Source organism: Micromys minutus (assembly GCF_963924665.1).
Source record: "Micromys minutus genome assembly, chromosome: 11".
In the NCBI taxonomy this organism is placed as follows: Eukaryota; Metazoa; Chordata; class Mammalia; order Rodentia; family Muridae; genus Micromys; species Micromys minutus.
Genome location: NC_137980.1, coordinates 41,733,691 through 41,748,757, shown reverse-complemented (window position 1 = coordinate 41,748,757; position 15,067 = coordinate 41,733,691). Strand labels below are relative to the sequence as shown.

At 50.4% G+C, this 15,067-nt stretch overlaps 1 protein-coding gene across 3 annotated transcripts in view; it reads right to left on the bottom strand.

The window, feature by feature from the left end:
* Positions 1-15,067, bottom strand: part of SULF2 (sulfatase 2) — a 76,574-nt gene that overhangs the window by 28,473 nt on the left and 33,034 nt on the right. For all 3 annotated transcript variants that reach the window (XM_080925291.1, XM_080925290.1, XM_080925292.1), the window contains exon 3: positions 9,938-10,177. In XM_080925291.1, coding sequence (XP_080781417.1) covers positions 9,938-10,177 — 240 coding nt within the window. The remainder of the gene's footprint in view (positions 1-9,937; positions 10,178-15,067) is intronic.

The window sequence follows — 15,067 nt, the reverse complement described above, 5'->3', positions numbered from 1 at the left end:
GGAGCCATCTCTCCAGCTCTAGGAAGTTTCCTAATCTGCTATTTGGAGCCAGAATTCAGACAGTCTGTGAGCTCGGGCGGAAGAATTCACGTGTGTTTATTTTGACCTCTAACTAGCTTTCCCTATTATCCTCAGGGAAGGCTACACACTCCAATGACAGGACCTGGATTAAGACACCCGTGAAACTAGGAACATCCAACTGTTCCAGGACAGTCACCATGGATATTTGAAACATCACTCCTGGTACCAGACCTGCCCACCATCAGTGATGGAGCCTGGACACAAACACATGTTATAAGACACATAGATGTAACTGGCTTCCTCTGTGACTCTGGGCATCTTCTTCCACGACTTCAAGTGGCTTATGGAGTGTGTGTGATTTCTGATGAAGGAAGCACACCTCCCCCCTTCCTCTGCTTCCTATAGGAGCCATTTTAGATAATGGCCTCACGTGTGTGTTAACAAATACCAACCAGAAGGTGAGTCGGCCCAGGAGTGGGGATGGATCTGGAAAGTTCTCACCAGCAGGGGAGTGGGTGAAGTGTGTTTTATTCAGAAGCAAGCACTAAGGTCCCAGGGTAGGAATGACTGGCCGGGCAGCCTGCTCGTGAGTAGAAGAGCGAGAAGCAGGAGACGTGAACAGGTGAGGCCACCAGAGGAGCAGTGGGCTTATCTGAGGTGTTCAGAACAGCCAGGGAAGAGTTTCCATTGGAGTGTGGCTTTTTAGGCACCCTCTGTTGTCCTCTTTGGGGAGCAGGGATGGTTGGCTAATCACCAGGGGAGAGAAGGGCCGGGCTGAGCCCATCCCTTTCTAGGCTCCTTTTTTCTACCTGCTTGTCCCTAATGGGATAGTTGCTATGGAGAGAGCTTGGGTTGTGGATGACCCCAGGGCATCAGGCCAAGGCTGGGCAGTGGGTGCAAGGGACCTGGAGGAGGGGTCGCTTGAGTTTCTAACTGAATGCAGGCTTCAGTCTCCCCTGCCAGACTCAGGCAGCTGTAGCAAGTAACAGTCCATTCATTTCTGAAAACCTCTTTATCTGGGAGGCTAGCATCAGGGAGGGGCTCTATGGCCTGTTGAGTTACTATCAGGATAAACTGGCCTTGAACTCTCAAACCTGCCTCAGTTTTCTGAGTGTTTGGACTATAGGTGTGCCCCCCCCCCCACTTTTATACAGCAATGGGGATTAAATCCAGGACTCTCTGCGTGCTAGGCAAGTGCTCTCCCAACTGAGCAATATTGCCAGCCCTTTCCTTTTAAGATGTGTATGTATACCTGTGGTGTGTGTGTGTGTGTGTGTGTGTGTGTGTGTGCCCTGTGCTATGTATAGGATATGTGTGTGCATTCCTCTGTGGTGTGGGATGTGTGAGTGGTGTAGTGTGTGTGTGTATGTGTGTGTGTATGTGTATTGTTGTGTGTGTGCATTCTTGTGTGGTGTGTGGTGTAGTGTGTATGTGTTATGATACATGTGGTATGTGTGTGTGGTGTGGGGTTTATTTGTGTGCATTCCTGTGTGGTATGTGTGTGTGTTAATAGGTTGATGTCAGGTGTCTTCCTGATTACACTCCACCTTACATACTGAGGTAGGGTCTCTCACAAACCCAGACCTCAGCAGCTCTTCTGGCTTGCTTCCGGGAGTTTATCTTCTACTTCGGAATGGGTTACAGATGGACTCATGTATCTTGCCTTTCATAGGGCACTGGGGATCTGGCCTGGTCTTGTTGGCTTTCCCCACTCAGCTGCCTTCCCAGCCCTCTGTCCTCTCTTGTGCAGACTTGTACAGACAGGTGGGGTAGAGGAGGGGCAGAAAATCCACAGCAAGATCAGAGGACCCATCAACCCATCAACCACAGGTCAGCGTCCCAAATTTCCTCCCAAAAGAATTCACAGTTGAAAGAAAATTTCCTATGCTAGTCTCCTCCCAAAGTGGAAAGAACACTAGAACGGCAACCTTCAAGGAAAACAAAAGCTGGGAGATTTATAACAAAGGGAGGCTTCAACCGGAAATGTCTCCAGCACATCCGTCAAGGAGACATGGGGTGGCAGTCAGGTGCCAGCAAGGAGACAGATTCCCTGGGAGGCCGCTGGTTCCCAGCGCAGGCTGGTGGGTGCGTGGTATTTGCAATTCAAATACTGGTTGCCGCTGCCTTCAGGGACAGGATTTTCAGAAATAAGAACTCTCTTGGAAAAGTTTTGCATTCAATTATAACATCTTTCCTGTCAGATTGAATGCCGGGAAATTGAGCATATTATAACTCTGCCAAAAGCCCAAAACCAACCAACCCACCACTACCACCAACAACAAAAAATCCCCCACACACACACACACACACACACACACACACACACAAACCCTCTTCCTTATTTATATAGAAAATAGACTCAGATTCGATACTCAGAACAATAGGCATAAAATAATCCACACGGATGAATGGCTTGGTGGGAAGTGTAGGAGCCATGTGCACTGAAGAGAATCCACCACATGCTTCAGGAAGCATCCTGTATCACTGCGTTCATGGATGTGACCCATAGGGGGCGCTGTGCTTCCTCGAGGAAAAGGCTTGCAATTAGGTGGAGCCTAACATCCCCTCCCTCCCTCGTGCTTGGTGTGAGTTAGCCTCCTGTTTGCAGAGTTGAAACCCAGTGGGCAGGCATGGAGGCACACAGCTATGGTCCCAGCACTGGGGAGGTAAGTTCAAGGGCAGCCTGGTTATGTAAGAAGACCTTGTTTCAAACATCAAACAAACAGTAGAGGTAGTAGGCTTTGGGCACTGAAGCCTTTCTTCTGTCCCACGTCTACTGAAGTCAGGCCTGAGGTGGCTCTGCAAGGGAAGACAGTGACCAGCGGGGGTGGGGGTGGGGGTGAACACGTGAGCCATTTTGTGACTCTCCAGATACTCACTCTGATCCCTGGTACCTGCAGTGACCTTATCCGAACCCTGGCTTCTACGGTCAAGTTAAGAGAAGCTTACGGTGGGTCAGGGGCGAACTGCATACAGGACAGTGCTGTCAGTATTGACAGAGATAACTGAGAGCCATGAGGAGACGGAGGCAGAGAGTGGGGGGCCTGGGACACGGAGCCCTGAGGAGGCTGGGACAGAAGTCCGTGGGGATAGCTGATTTGGGAAGTCAGAGGAGAAGCATCTCTTGCTTTAAGATCCTGGGTTGTGGCTCTGGGTCTCTACAGTGCTGGGGAACCTGTGAGTGACCGAGAGAGGCTGAGGGACAGTCAGGGCTCAGATGGACACCTGGAGACATCCCCACTCCCCATCCCTTAAACTGGGGACCGAGGACACACACCTGCAATTACTTTATTTTTTCCCTCTTCGTGTGTGGTGTGTGCATGTGTATATATGTGTGCACATATGTAAGCATGCTTGCACATGTGAGTGTGGAGCCTTTTCCCCTGTAACATTTGGCAACTCTTTTTTTTTTTTTTAAACATTTATTTATAGGTGTGTGTATTTGTGGAGTGTGTGTATTTGTGCATGTGTGCCCCGGCCTGCAGGAGTTGGTTCTGAGGACCTAACTCAGGTCATCCCATCAGGCTTGGTGGCAAGCATCTTTACTTGCTGAGACATTCTGCTTGGCTCTCCCTTAGTATTCAATCCATCTCTCACTAAACCCGAGGCTCCCCAGTTGGCTAGGCTTGCCGGCTAGTGATCCCCAAGGGTCCTCTTGTCTCTGTCTTTCCAGGGCTCATGAGAGGCACAGGCTGCCAAGGCTGGCCTTTTGTATGGGTCCCAGGGAAGAAACTCCTCATTCATCGAAGGCAAGAGCTTTACTGATAGAACAGTCTCCCAGCCCCTCATGCTTCCTCTCCCTCCCAGGGGCTTTCACCTCCTAAATTTGTAGGGCCTGGTCACACCATCCTTGGGGGTAATGCAGATGGCAACTTACCTTTGTCAAAAATACTGCTGTATAGGAGGGGAAACTGAGTCTCATGATCTCATGTCTCAGCTCAAAATCACAGGTTATGCTAGAGAGCTAGGGCCCAGGGGCCTCACTTCTGTAAATTTTAAAGGTGCTGAAGAAAGGGCCAGAGACTTGGGGCTTAAGAGAATTTGGATTAATTTTATGTGCGTGTGTGTGATCTACATGCACACATGAGCACAGCATGGATGCCTGGTACACACAGAGGCCAGAGAGGGCACTGGATTCTCTGAAGCTGGAGACACAGGGAGTTTTGAGCCACCGGGTGGGGGCTGGGGACTAAATCCAGGTTTTTTGCAAGAGTGTTAATTGCCCTTAACCACCCAGCCAGTTTTGTTTTAGATCAGAGGTTCTCAGACTGTGGGTTGAGACCCCCTTTGCCAAGCCCCTTGTCTCCAAAAAAAGATTTACATGTCAATCCCTAACAGTAGCCAAATTACAGTTATGAAATAGCAACAAAGTAATTTCATGGTTGGGGGTCACCACAACATGAGCAACTGTATTGAAATGTCTCATGTGTTTGGAAGGTTGAGCGCCACAGTGGTAGATGGTCTCATGTAGCCGAGGCTAGACCTTCTACATGATGAGGGGAATGAGCTTCAGCAGCTGACCATCCTGCCACCCCCTTTTATGGGCTGAGATTTTGGGTATGTGTCACTATGCTTGGTTCAGCTAAAGGACATTGAGCCAGATGTGGCAGGAGAAGCTTGACCTTCAGTGGGCTGCACAACCCAGGCAAGGCCCAGACAGACCCCCATGCGGAGAGGTTAGTCCTCCAGGGGGCAGATGGGGACTCCGCAGTCACAGGACATAAAGGTCATGTGCAGGAGGGCAGGGGAGGTGCAGGTGGGCTGAGGAAGAAGGGCGCTGTGTGTGCACACTCAAGTGTATCCCTGTGTGCAGAGGGAAGAAAGCCGGCAGACTAGCAGGAGGAAGGCCAAGGGCAGAGAAGGCTGCCATTGTGAAGGTGGGGACAGCTGCACCAGGGTCCAGAGAAGCATCTAGGCCATCTCTGTGTAAGCAGAGAGATAAAGAAGAAGTGGCCCATACTGGGAGAGGAAGTGATAGGGTGGGCTGCCAAGTGAACCCATCCAAGCACCTACTGTGGGCCAGGCTGTCATGGGCCCAAGAGACGTGGGAGGAACTTGGCAGTTTAGAAGCCGGTCAACAAGCCATGTGGGAGAAAGGGCCAGAACAAGAGTTAAAGGGAGCAGGAATCAGGGCAGGGAGCACAGACCAGGGAGGGAGTCACAACACAGGGACCGTAGGATAAACAGACAGATCCCTGCTGGGTGGCTTCAGGCTCTGAGGGGGAAGATGAGTAAGGAGATGGGGTACTGGGGTGTTCACAGAGGGTCCCTTGAGGAGAGAACACAGGAACACAGACCGAAAAAAACATGCACAAGCTATGTGTGACTTTCGAAGATTCTGTAGAGCGGCCATTCTCAGTGTCCCTAATGCTGTGACCCTTTAATACAGCTCTTCACGCTGTGGTGAGCCCCCAACCATGACATCATCTTCACTACTACCTCATAACTGTAATTCTACTCTGTTATGAATCGTAATATAAATATCCGTGTTTAACGCTGATCTTCAGTGACCCCTCCCGGAGGGGTCATGACCACTGCTTTAGAGGAAGGGTAGAGCAGAGGCCCTGAGGCAAGTGTAAGGTCCACAGGAAGGAATCCCTGTGGGTGGAGTGGCAAACAGAAATGGAAAAGGCCAAGAGAAGGTGGACAAGAGGGACCGCTCCTGGGGACCCTGTGGTAGCTTTGGGGGCAGGTCGCCATCTCTAGTGGGTGAGGCCTGTACAGTGGAGCAGCAGGGGTTCTGATAGGATGGTACTGTTGGCTGTGTGGGGGATGGGGAAGGGCAGATCTTAGGGATTAGGGTGGGAACAAAGCAGCTGGTGGACTGGGCTTGTGGACTGGATGGTGGAGGGGGGTCTGGACATCTGAGACTGGCGCTGCGGTCTCTCCACCTCCCCCACCACTCACTGTGTCTTTCTTGTCAGGGATCTGGGAACACATATGCACTTATTATGTCTGTCAGCACAGCCAGGGCTGCTGGTGGCTCACCTGAGTCAAGCGAGGCAGGTACATGTAAAAACAATGTCTAGGTTGTAGGTGCTCAGAGGACTCCCCCCCCCCCCCAACCCAGTCGTGAGATGCGCCAGTGTCTGATTCCACAGGAGCCATAGCCAGAAACTTCCACTAACTAGTGGTTCTACGGAAACTCGGCCTTTACTCTTGCGTGTTCCTCGCAGACACCAGCAGGGCAGACGCAGTGTAAGGTGACCAGTGCGCCTGCTGATCTTTTAAGAGAGGCAGAATTCGAAATTAACTGAAGTGGCATCAGAAGAAACGGGCCTGGGACAGACAATAAGCCGGTGTCTGGGCTCAGTGAAGCATGTCTGTCCAGCAGGACCGCAAGGTAACACTCACAGCCCGGGGGTGACTCAACTGTCAGTGGGGGCTAGAGGGATCCCTAGAAAGACTGCTTCCCCCCTCCCATCTTCATATCCCTGTAAAGGGAAGAGGACAACAGGAGGGGACATTGTGTCACACCATCTTATATTTGTGGCACAAATTACAGTTTTCCCAACAAGGACTGCATAGTTTATGTGCTTCAAACATTTACCGGCTGCAGTTAGAGCTAAAACGTCATTACAGAGCTGGGGCGGGGGCTCGGTTGCTAGAGTGCGCTCTGGGCATGCAGAAAGTCCTGGGTTCCACATCTAGCACCAGATAAACCAGGCATAGAGGCTCACCCGTTACCTCAGCATTTGGGAGGTGGAGGCAGATGGTTCAGAACTTCTAGATCAGTCCTAGAAACGCAACAATTTGGGGGAGGCTATGCAGGCTCTGTAAGTTGATGTCAAGGCGATATATGATTGGACAGTAGAGAGTGGGGCGGGGACAGAGTTTTGGTAAGGCAGAAGGGAAGGAGAAAGAAGAAAATTCAAGATGGAGGCGGCAGAGGAAGACGGTTCAGATCAAGGTGAATTAGATTGGTTTTATCTTGTCTAGGTGGGAGGTTTATATCTTTATTAATTGGCAGGGAATTTATTGTTTGGGTGTATGGTGGATTGAGAATTTAATATATAAGCCTGTTTGATAAGTTATTGACTGTTGAGTCATGATTTTACTGGGCTGTAGAGGACCGTGTGGGACTGGGTGCCCGGCTCCTCACTGAAGGGGCTCCTGCGGAGTGAGACCGTGGGAATGGTAGCAGCAGATTCCTTTTTATTTTTACTGCAACAGGTGCTGTCTCAGAAAATAAGTTCTTTTCAAAATGTGCTTTGTATTTTTTCTTTATATTAATGTGAATTAATCATATTACATAGACCGGAGAGTTCTGCTTGCATACATGAATGTGTACCATTAATGTGCATGGTGCTTGTGGAGGTTATAAGAAGGCATTAGATGCCCTGGAACTGGAGTTACAGATGGTTGTGAGCTGCCATGTGGGTGCTGGGAGACAAACCTCTGTCCCTAGAAGAACAGCCAGTGCTCTTACCTGCTGTGTGCAAGAACTGTGCTCCCCCAGAGAGGGTGTGTCTTGTTCTTATGCACTGTGAATTTTAGCATCTGTCTTCCTAAGCTCAGCCGACCTTCTGGATTCAAGGGCATCGCTAACACACATAGTTAATAACTGTGGCTGGAACTGAGAATTTCCCCAGTCAGGATATGTTTTCAGTGGCACAAAGACCTACCCAGAGTTAAGACTACATTTCCCAGGCTCCTTTGTAAGCCACAAGTGCTCACCGCTCACATATCTTGTTTCTCACCAATGGGAAGTAAGGAGAAACAAGAACCTGACCTGTGGACCAGCTCTTGGATTAAGGTTACGGAGGCAGCAACAGAATTAGATGAGAGCCATATGCAGCAGATACTCTCACTCCCTCAGCCAGATTTAAACCCAACTCAGTTACCTTCCCTAGATGCCCACATGGATATAGGGTTTGATTGACAACCAGGCTACGACTACTGACTTTGTCCTTGGGGCCTTACATGTGTACCATAAAAAATGAACATATGCTACACCACTGAGCTGCATCCCCAGTCCACGCTGTATATTTCATTTTGAGGAGTGGTGTCACTGCTTAGCCCCAGCAACTTTGAACTTGTGATCCTCTTACATCAGTCTCCCCAGCAGCTGAATGACACACCTGCATCAGCCTCCCCAGCTGCTGGATGGCACACCTGCATCAGCCTCCCCAGTTGCTGGATGACACACCTGCATCAGCCTTCCCAGCTGCTGGATGGCACACCTGCATCAGTCTCCCCAGCTGCTGGATGACACACCTGCATCAGCCTCCCCAGCTGCTGGATGGCACACCTGCATCAGCCTCCCAGCTGCTGGATGGCACACCTGCATCAGCCTCCCCAGCAGCTGGATGACACACCTGCATCAGCCTCCCCAGCTGCTGGATGGCACACCTACTTTGATGGTCATTCCTTTCTCTCTGTTTCCAGTGAGACTCTGATACAAATTTTCACTCCATCATAAATCCCCTAGTGTAATTAGTAATTTCCCCTTCTGTTTGACTGACTGTCCCCATATCTCTGAGTTCTTGTGGCCTCGGTTTCTGTTTTCAGTATGCCACGCAAACTTCTCATTTCATGTGCATCCCAGAAGTCTTTGTGAGAGGTGTGGTATTTCTGCCTTCCAGGTGATTGGGCAGATGAACACTTTTGGGGGCCTTACTATTCATCTGTTTTCATATATACAACCCAGCCAGAGCTGTTCAGAGGACTTGAGCCAGGCCTGTCCACAGACACATCTTTGGCCCACAGCATTTGTTTTTTAAAGATGGATTTTCTCAAAATTAAGAGATTCTGCTTTTAAAAGTTCAAATGACTTTGAGCTGCTGTGGGTATCATTTCTAGCCCTGAAAAGCAGCTGCACCCTCCAATAGGAGCCACTGTCCTACTATGTCCATGCCTATCCTGATCTCAGCAAAGACCAGCCCTCTCAAACCATCTAAAGCCCCGGCCCACAGAGACGTGCTTTCTGTGGGGACCCCGAGCCATCGAGGTCTGCACCTCCACACCCGTGACTACTTGCCCATTTGGAGGAGCTGGTTTTTATAGTTAAACTCTGGGGAGGACTCTGGTGGTGGGAGGAGCATGTATCGAGTAAACAGTTCCACCCACTCCCACTGGGCATCTGAAAAGGCCCAACCCTGATGGATAACTGCAGGTCAGCTACAGGAGGTGCCTGGCCCTTCCTTACTCCCACTCAGAACAATGCAGCGTCACTAAAGAAGGGCAAGTCCCCGGACTTGCAACATCTGAGCCCGTATCATCTGGTTTCACAACTCCAGGCTGCTTGCCAAGGTGGGGATTTTTTTTTCTTTTAAACTCAAGCAAGTTCAATAAGTTGAGTCTCAAGGATTTGGCAAGGGCGAAGTGGTTGGTTTGGGATTACAGCTTGACCTCAGATGTCAGTCTAGTGAGCGGCCTTTCGAACTCGCCACAGTACCTCTGTTAAGTAGGCAACAAGGACATCCTGACCCGCACCACAGTGCAGTCAAAGGTCTCTCACCATGGCAACCTCTTTGTCATCTTGGTTACTCCCACAGTGGACTGGTGAGTTCCCCATGTCTGTCTGTCTCTCTCTAACTCCAACCTCAATATTCTGGAAACGTCTCTCACGCAAATGGTCTCAGTCAATAAAACAGTTTTAAAAACAGAAACCTCAAACTCACACAGGGGTATCTTGTGACCTCCCTGTCAGAGAACTCACAATCTCTTTGGACTCTCCATTTTTTCAAAACTCTAGTTTCTTTGAAAAGGCTGTTTTCTGAACCCACTTCAGACACACCTACTACGTGTGTATAAGCTCGAAATGTCAATGGAAAACGAAACCTCTTCTGTGCATGACCCAGACTTATCTTGGGGACCAGTGCAGAGTGAACACCACACCCAGAGCTCGTTGTGAGCACAAGAGGCCACTGTCCCTTGAGCAGGCCCCGACAGCGTCTCCCGCCCCGGTCCTCACCTGTCCGGTAGCCAGTGCTGTTGAGGTACACGGCAAAGGTGCGGCTCTCATGCTGTGCTTGCCAGGAGGGTGAGGAACAGTTCTCGTTGTTGGTGTAGGTGTTGTGATTGTGGACGTACTTGCCGGTGAGGATGGAGGAGCGAGAGGGACAGCACATAGGTGTTGTCACGAAGGCATTGATGAAGTGTGCCCCGCCCTGCTCCATGATACGTCTTGTCTTGTTCATCACCTGCATGGAACCTGCAAGCAGAGGGTACTTGTGAGTCATGTGGCCTGCTGGGGGGACCTCTTTAGGGGGCTTCCAACCTTAAGCCCGGAGCTGCAGGCGAGCTTAGAAAATCCATGGGCTTGCATGGGCCAGACTTCTCACCACCAACCAGAAAGGCCCTGGTCTCAAATGCCACTAGACAGTGGCACTGGTTATAAACTTGCTTCTAAAGTACTTTGAGTCTGATTCCAACCCTGTTTTATACATACACAGAGTATCTTTTCTGCAGAGTGCTAATATACACAGATCCTTTTTAAAAAAGTTTTTTTAGCAGTCACAAATGCAGATAGGATTAGGCTTTGTTTTGTTTGGAAGTTTCCCAAGAATTATCCACTGAACTGAAGTCTAGTCTAGCCAAGGCCCAGGCAGTATCTCTGGTGCCTCCTATATGCATTTGGAGTCTATACTCAGCGACCTTCAAAGCTAGCCTATTTGCCTAAGAGCTCCTGGGCTTCCAGCTCCTGAGCCTCTGGTCCCTCTAAGCGTGTGTGATAGGCCCTTTAGCCACACCAGTCATGGAGGTTGCTCAGTGAAGGTGACAGCAGGAGGCAGGGAGATGAGTATGTGTGGAGGCCTACTGTGTGTGAGCTGGGACCTTTCTGGTAGCACACAGTAAGTGTGCAATGTCTGTGTGGAGAACAGAGATCAAACTGCACACTGAGGGTGGAGGCTAAACAGTGAGATCTTCTGGAACATTCCACGCATGCCTTTCCTCCCTCCCTTCTACGGCCAGCCTCAGCTACCCCTTGCAATTCTTTTGGGTAGGATCTTTCGGGAAGCCCAGGATGGCCTGGACCTACAAAGCCCATGCTGGCTCTAAACTTGCTATAGCCAAGGATGACTTTGATCTTCTTGCCTCTGTGTCCTGAACACCAGGATTATAGGCCTACGCCGCTATGCCTAATTTATACTGTGCTGTAGGGATGAAATCCGCAGTCTGGTCACGCTAGGCAAACATTGCCCCCTGAGCTGCGTCCTCCACCTGTGTAGCCCAGTTCATCCCGGAACTCACTCTGTAGACCAGGTTAGCCTCAAACTCAGAGGTCCACCTGCCCTGCCTCCCGAGTGCTGGGATTAAAGGAGTGTACCACCATCACTGCCCGGGGCACAGCAGGGTTTTAAGCTCTGACTTTTAGCTTGAACACATTGGGTGCTCTGGGGTCTGCTGTGCTGAATAGTACAGCACAGTCTGCAGTGGATGTCAGCCTCACCTCCTAGATCACACATATCCAACAGCCCTGGAAGTCTCTGCATTGCAGCCTGCTAATTGGTCTGTACTTTGGAACCACTGGCCTGTCGGGGGGGGGGTGTTGCTCACAATTGTTCTAATCACTAACACATGGGTCAATTGCTCTGCATACATGACATGCAAAGTTATTTTTCAAAGTGCACATTTCTGGACATCTGCTGGGGGCCACACAGTGGGGAAGGTGGCAGATGAGCGCACAGATCTAGGCTTATCCGTGGCAGAAGCGGGGTGGTGAATGCCACCTTTATAAAGGCCTGGTGATGGTGTCCTGGGGAAGCCGAGAGTCATGACTCTTGGGCCCTTTGGGACAGAAGTGTTCTCTTATCATGATATTGATGGGGTGCCACGGGGCTTCTCTCCAATCCCCAGATGTGCCCCTTTGGGTAGCTCCAGGGGAATGTGACACCCATGCCTGTTCATACACAGGGACAGTTCATGGAGTCGTGAGGGGCAGGTGATGCCAACTGGCTTCCTCTACTTGAAGCAAGTGCCAACTTCTCCTAGGGTTGGCAAGAGCTGGCTGACTATAACATGGTTCTGCTTGGTGGTATTAAGGGTGGGGTTGTGATGAGAAACTGGAAAGGGGGCAGAAACCTAGAGTCTGGCAAACACCATGATGCAAGCCAGAATCTTCCACCCCTGATGCTGTCCACCTGACTACAGATACCAGGCTGGCCACACCCAGAGTCAAGCTCTGGAAGCCCTTCCCTTCCCCTCAGCTACTCAGATAACAGCTGACTGTTCCTGGGGCCAGCATCTGACATGCTGTACCATTTGGTGAGCCAGCCCACTGCTTTCCATCAAAGACCATCAGACCTTGCCAGCTCCTTTTGGGCAGGCAATAGCTCCTCTCCCCAGAACCACTATTTCCCACTTAGGTGATATGCCCAGGGGTGTAGCCAGGACCCTTCCATTTTAATCCCCCTCTTACTATGATGCAGCCACAGGACTTCCACTTCGTCCTCAATAAGCACCCCAGTCCTCTGTATGAATATGGTTCCTAACACACACACACACACACACACACACACACACACACACACACACACACACCAGCTCCTCCAAGGGTTCCCAGAGGCACCATCCTGGCTATGTGTTCTCTTCCCTGACCCACTGCCCCATACCTCTTCCTTGGTTTAGGCTTGGAGCCCCATGCTGCTGTCTCCTGACCTTCCTTCCTCCATCCATTCTACCTGCTTCCTGTCCATAGTTCCTACTGCTAGAGGCCCACCTCATAACAGCTCTATCCTCCATAATTTTTCCTGCATGGATCCCTTGTGCTATGGGTGGAACAGCCCCTCCTTGGCTCACAGACCCCCAGTGAGAACAGAACAGCTGTCTGCAGGTGCTCGGCCTCTGGGAACCCGAGCTGGTTCTACAAATCATCAGACCCCTTCTGTAAGCTCAGGAAAGAACCTGAAAATCTGCACAGATGAAAGGCCAGCAGTCTCTTAAGTCTTGGGACTGAAAGCTCAGGAAAGCTTGGGAGTGCCATGCCCTCTTCCTGCCTGGCAGCTCCTTTTGGGGAAGAGCTGGGGCAGGCAGTTACAGGAGTGTGGTTCTCAGGGCCAGGATGACAGCTGGGTCTACATGGAAAAGCACAGCACATTGCTCCTCCTTTGCAGACAGTGACCTGCTTTATTGAAAGGGCCCTAGCGTCGGGCTATAAAACCCACTTCTGTAATGTAAAAACACATGACCTAATGGCTCCCAGGACTAATGGCCCTTGGCCAGGAAGACATAGCCACACACAGGGAAAGGGGCCAGCTTCCATGTTTCATATGAAGCAACCAGCCAACCCAAACTGAGGTTGTCCAACACAAATCTGGGGACATATAGACAAAAACAGGCTTGGTTTCTTTCTTGACCAAACCTTGCCATAACACAGGGCCAGGGTGAGGTCAGCCTGAAATCTCTTGGCGTGCTTCTGATAGACAGTGCGAGTTAAACTTCCGGGCCCCAACCCCCTAACTGCAGAACATCCCTACAACCCGTAACCTCCCACTCTTCTTGTGAATACTGCATAGGGTCGCTTAGCATACTACTTGTGTGATTTGTGTGCATGCACACATGTGTGTGTACACATTCTCGTGTGGGCACTTAGGCATGTGGAAGCCTGAACTGAATGGCTGGTGTCCCCTTCAATTGCTCCCCCGTCCCCCTTACCCTTTAACATAGGGCCTCTCATTGATCTCAAGCTCACGGGCCAAAATTGTTGGAGAATCTGCTGCCTCTGCTCCCCTCCCCCACTTCCCTCCTCCTAAACCAGGGTTACAGGTAAGCACTAGTGTGCCACACCCGCTTCTTCACATGGGTGCTGGAGATATGAGGTCACATCTCCATGCTGTGTGGTAGGCACTTGACCAACTGAGCTATGTTGGTGGCTGTGACAGGCAGTTGAAACCCTTTACTCTCTGATCCACAAAACTAACATTATGGATAAGGCGCTCTCACTACCCGTTTTGACACATTGTACAATGAGTTTACACATAGTAAAGCCAAGGTTTCCTGGGCTGGATGGGAGATCAGTTGGTAGAAAAGCCCTAATTGACCTCTGGGCATCTGCCTGTGATCTCAGCTTTGAGAGGTAGAGGCAGGAGGATCAGATGCCACCCTCAGCTATGAAGCAAGCTCTCTCTCTCTTCTCACACACACACTAAAAGTCGGTGTTTGTTGATCTAGCATGTGAGATTGTCTATTTCAGGTATCGCGATGCTGAATTAGCTTGTGTTTATTTTTACAGTGTTAATGATAGAGCCCAGGCCTTTGAACATTCTAGACAAGAAATCTGCACCAAGCCCCAGCTTCATTTTCTCCTGAGTCAGAGCACCAACTATCTACAGAGACTTAGTAGGTGTGTGTAGACATGTATACAGGTAGTGAATACAGAAGCCACTGGTTTACATGGGGGGGGGGGCTTCTCAGCTGCTTTCTAACTTGTCTTTTGAGACCGGGTCTCTTGTAGAACCTGCGGCTTGCCAATGTGGGAAGACTAGTTGGCCAGTGAGCTTCAAGAATTCTCTTATCTCTGCCTCTCCAGCACTTCCTGGCCTGTATGTGGGTGCTAGGGATGGAACTTGGGTCTTCGGGCTTGTGCTACGAGCACTTTTAACAACTGAGCCATCTTTCCAGCCCAGGGACTTCCAGGATTGAAAACAGCCAACTTTTGCCATTCCAGCGCTTGTCTGATTCCTTCCCCCAGAGACCTTGCTACCCAGGGTTGGAGTGGGGTGTATACCACCCCCATGCAGTAAACTCCCGAGGCTCTTTGGACAGGTATCTAAGATGATGCCGACCTATGCTTGCTTGTTTAACATCGTGGGGAAACAAAGTCTTCAAGGGTGAGGCCTCCTTGGGAAAGTGGTGGGAGGTAGATTGTTATGGGGGAGAAACACAACCAGAGTTACTAACCTTAGAGTCTTGACGCTAATCTGCATGCAGGCACCCCAGCTCTTGCCTGGACTACTGCAGTCAACGTTTTAAGTCATCTGTGCTGGTCTTCCCTCCACAGAGAGCAATCTCTAATAAATTAAGCAATGCTGCCATGGTCCTTCTGGCTCTCTCCCTGAACACCTTCCTCATCCAGAGCAAAAGGCAAAGTCCACTGTACTGG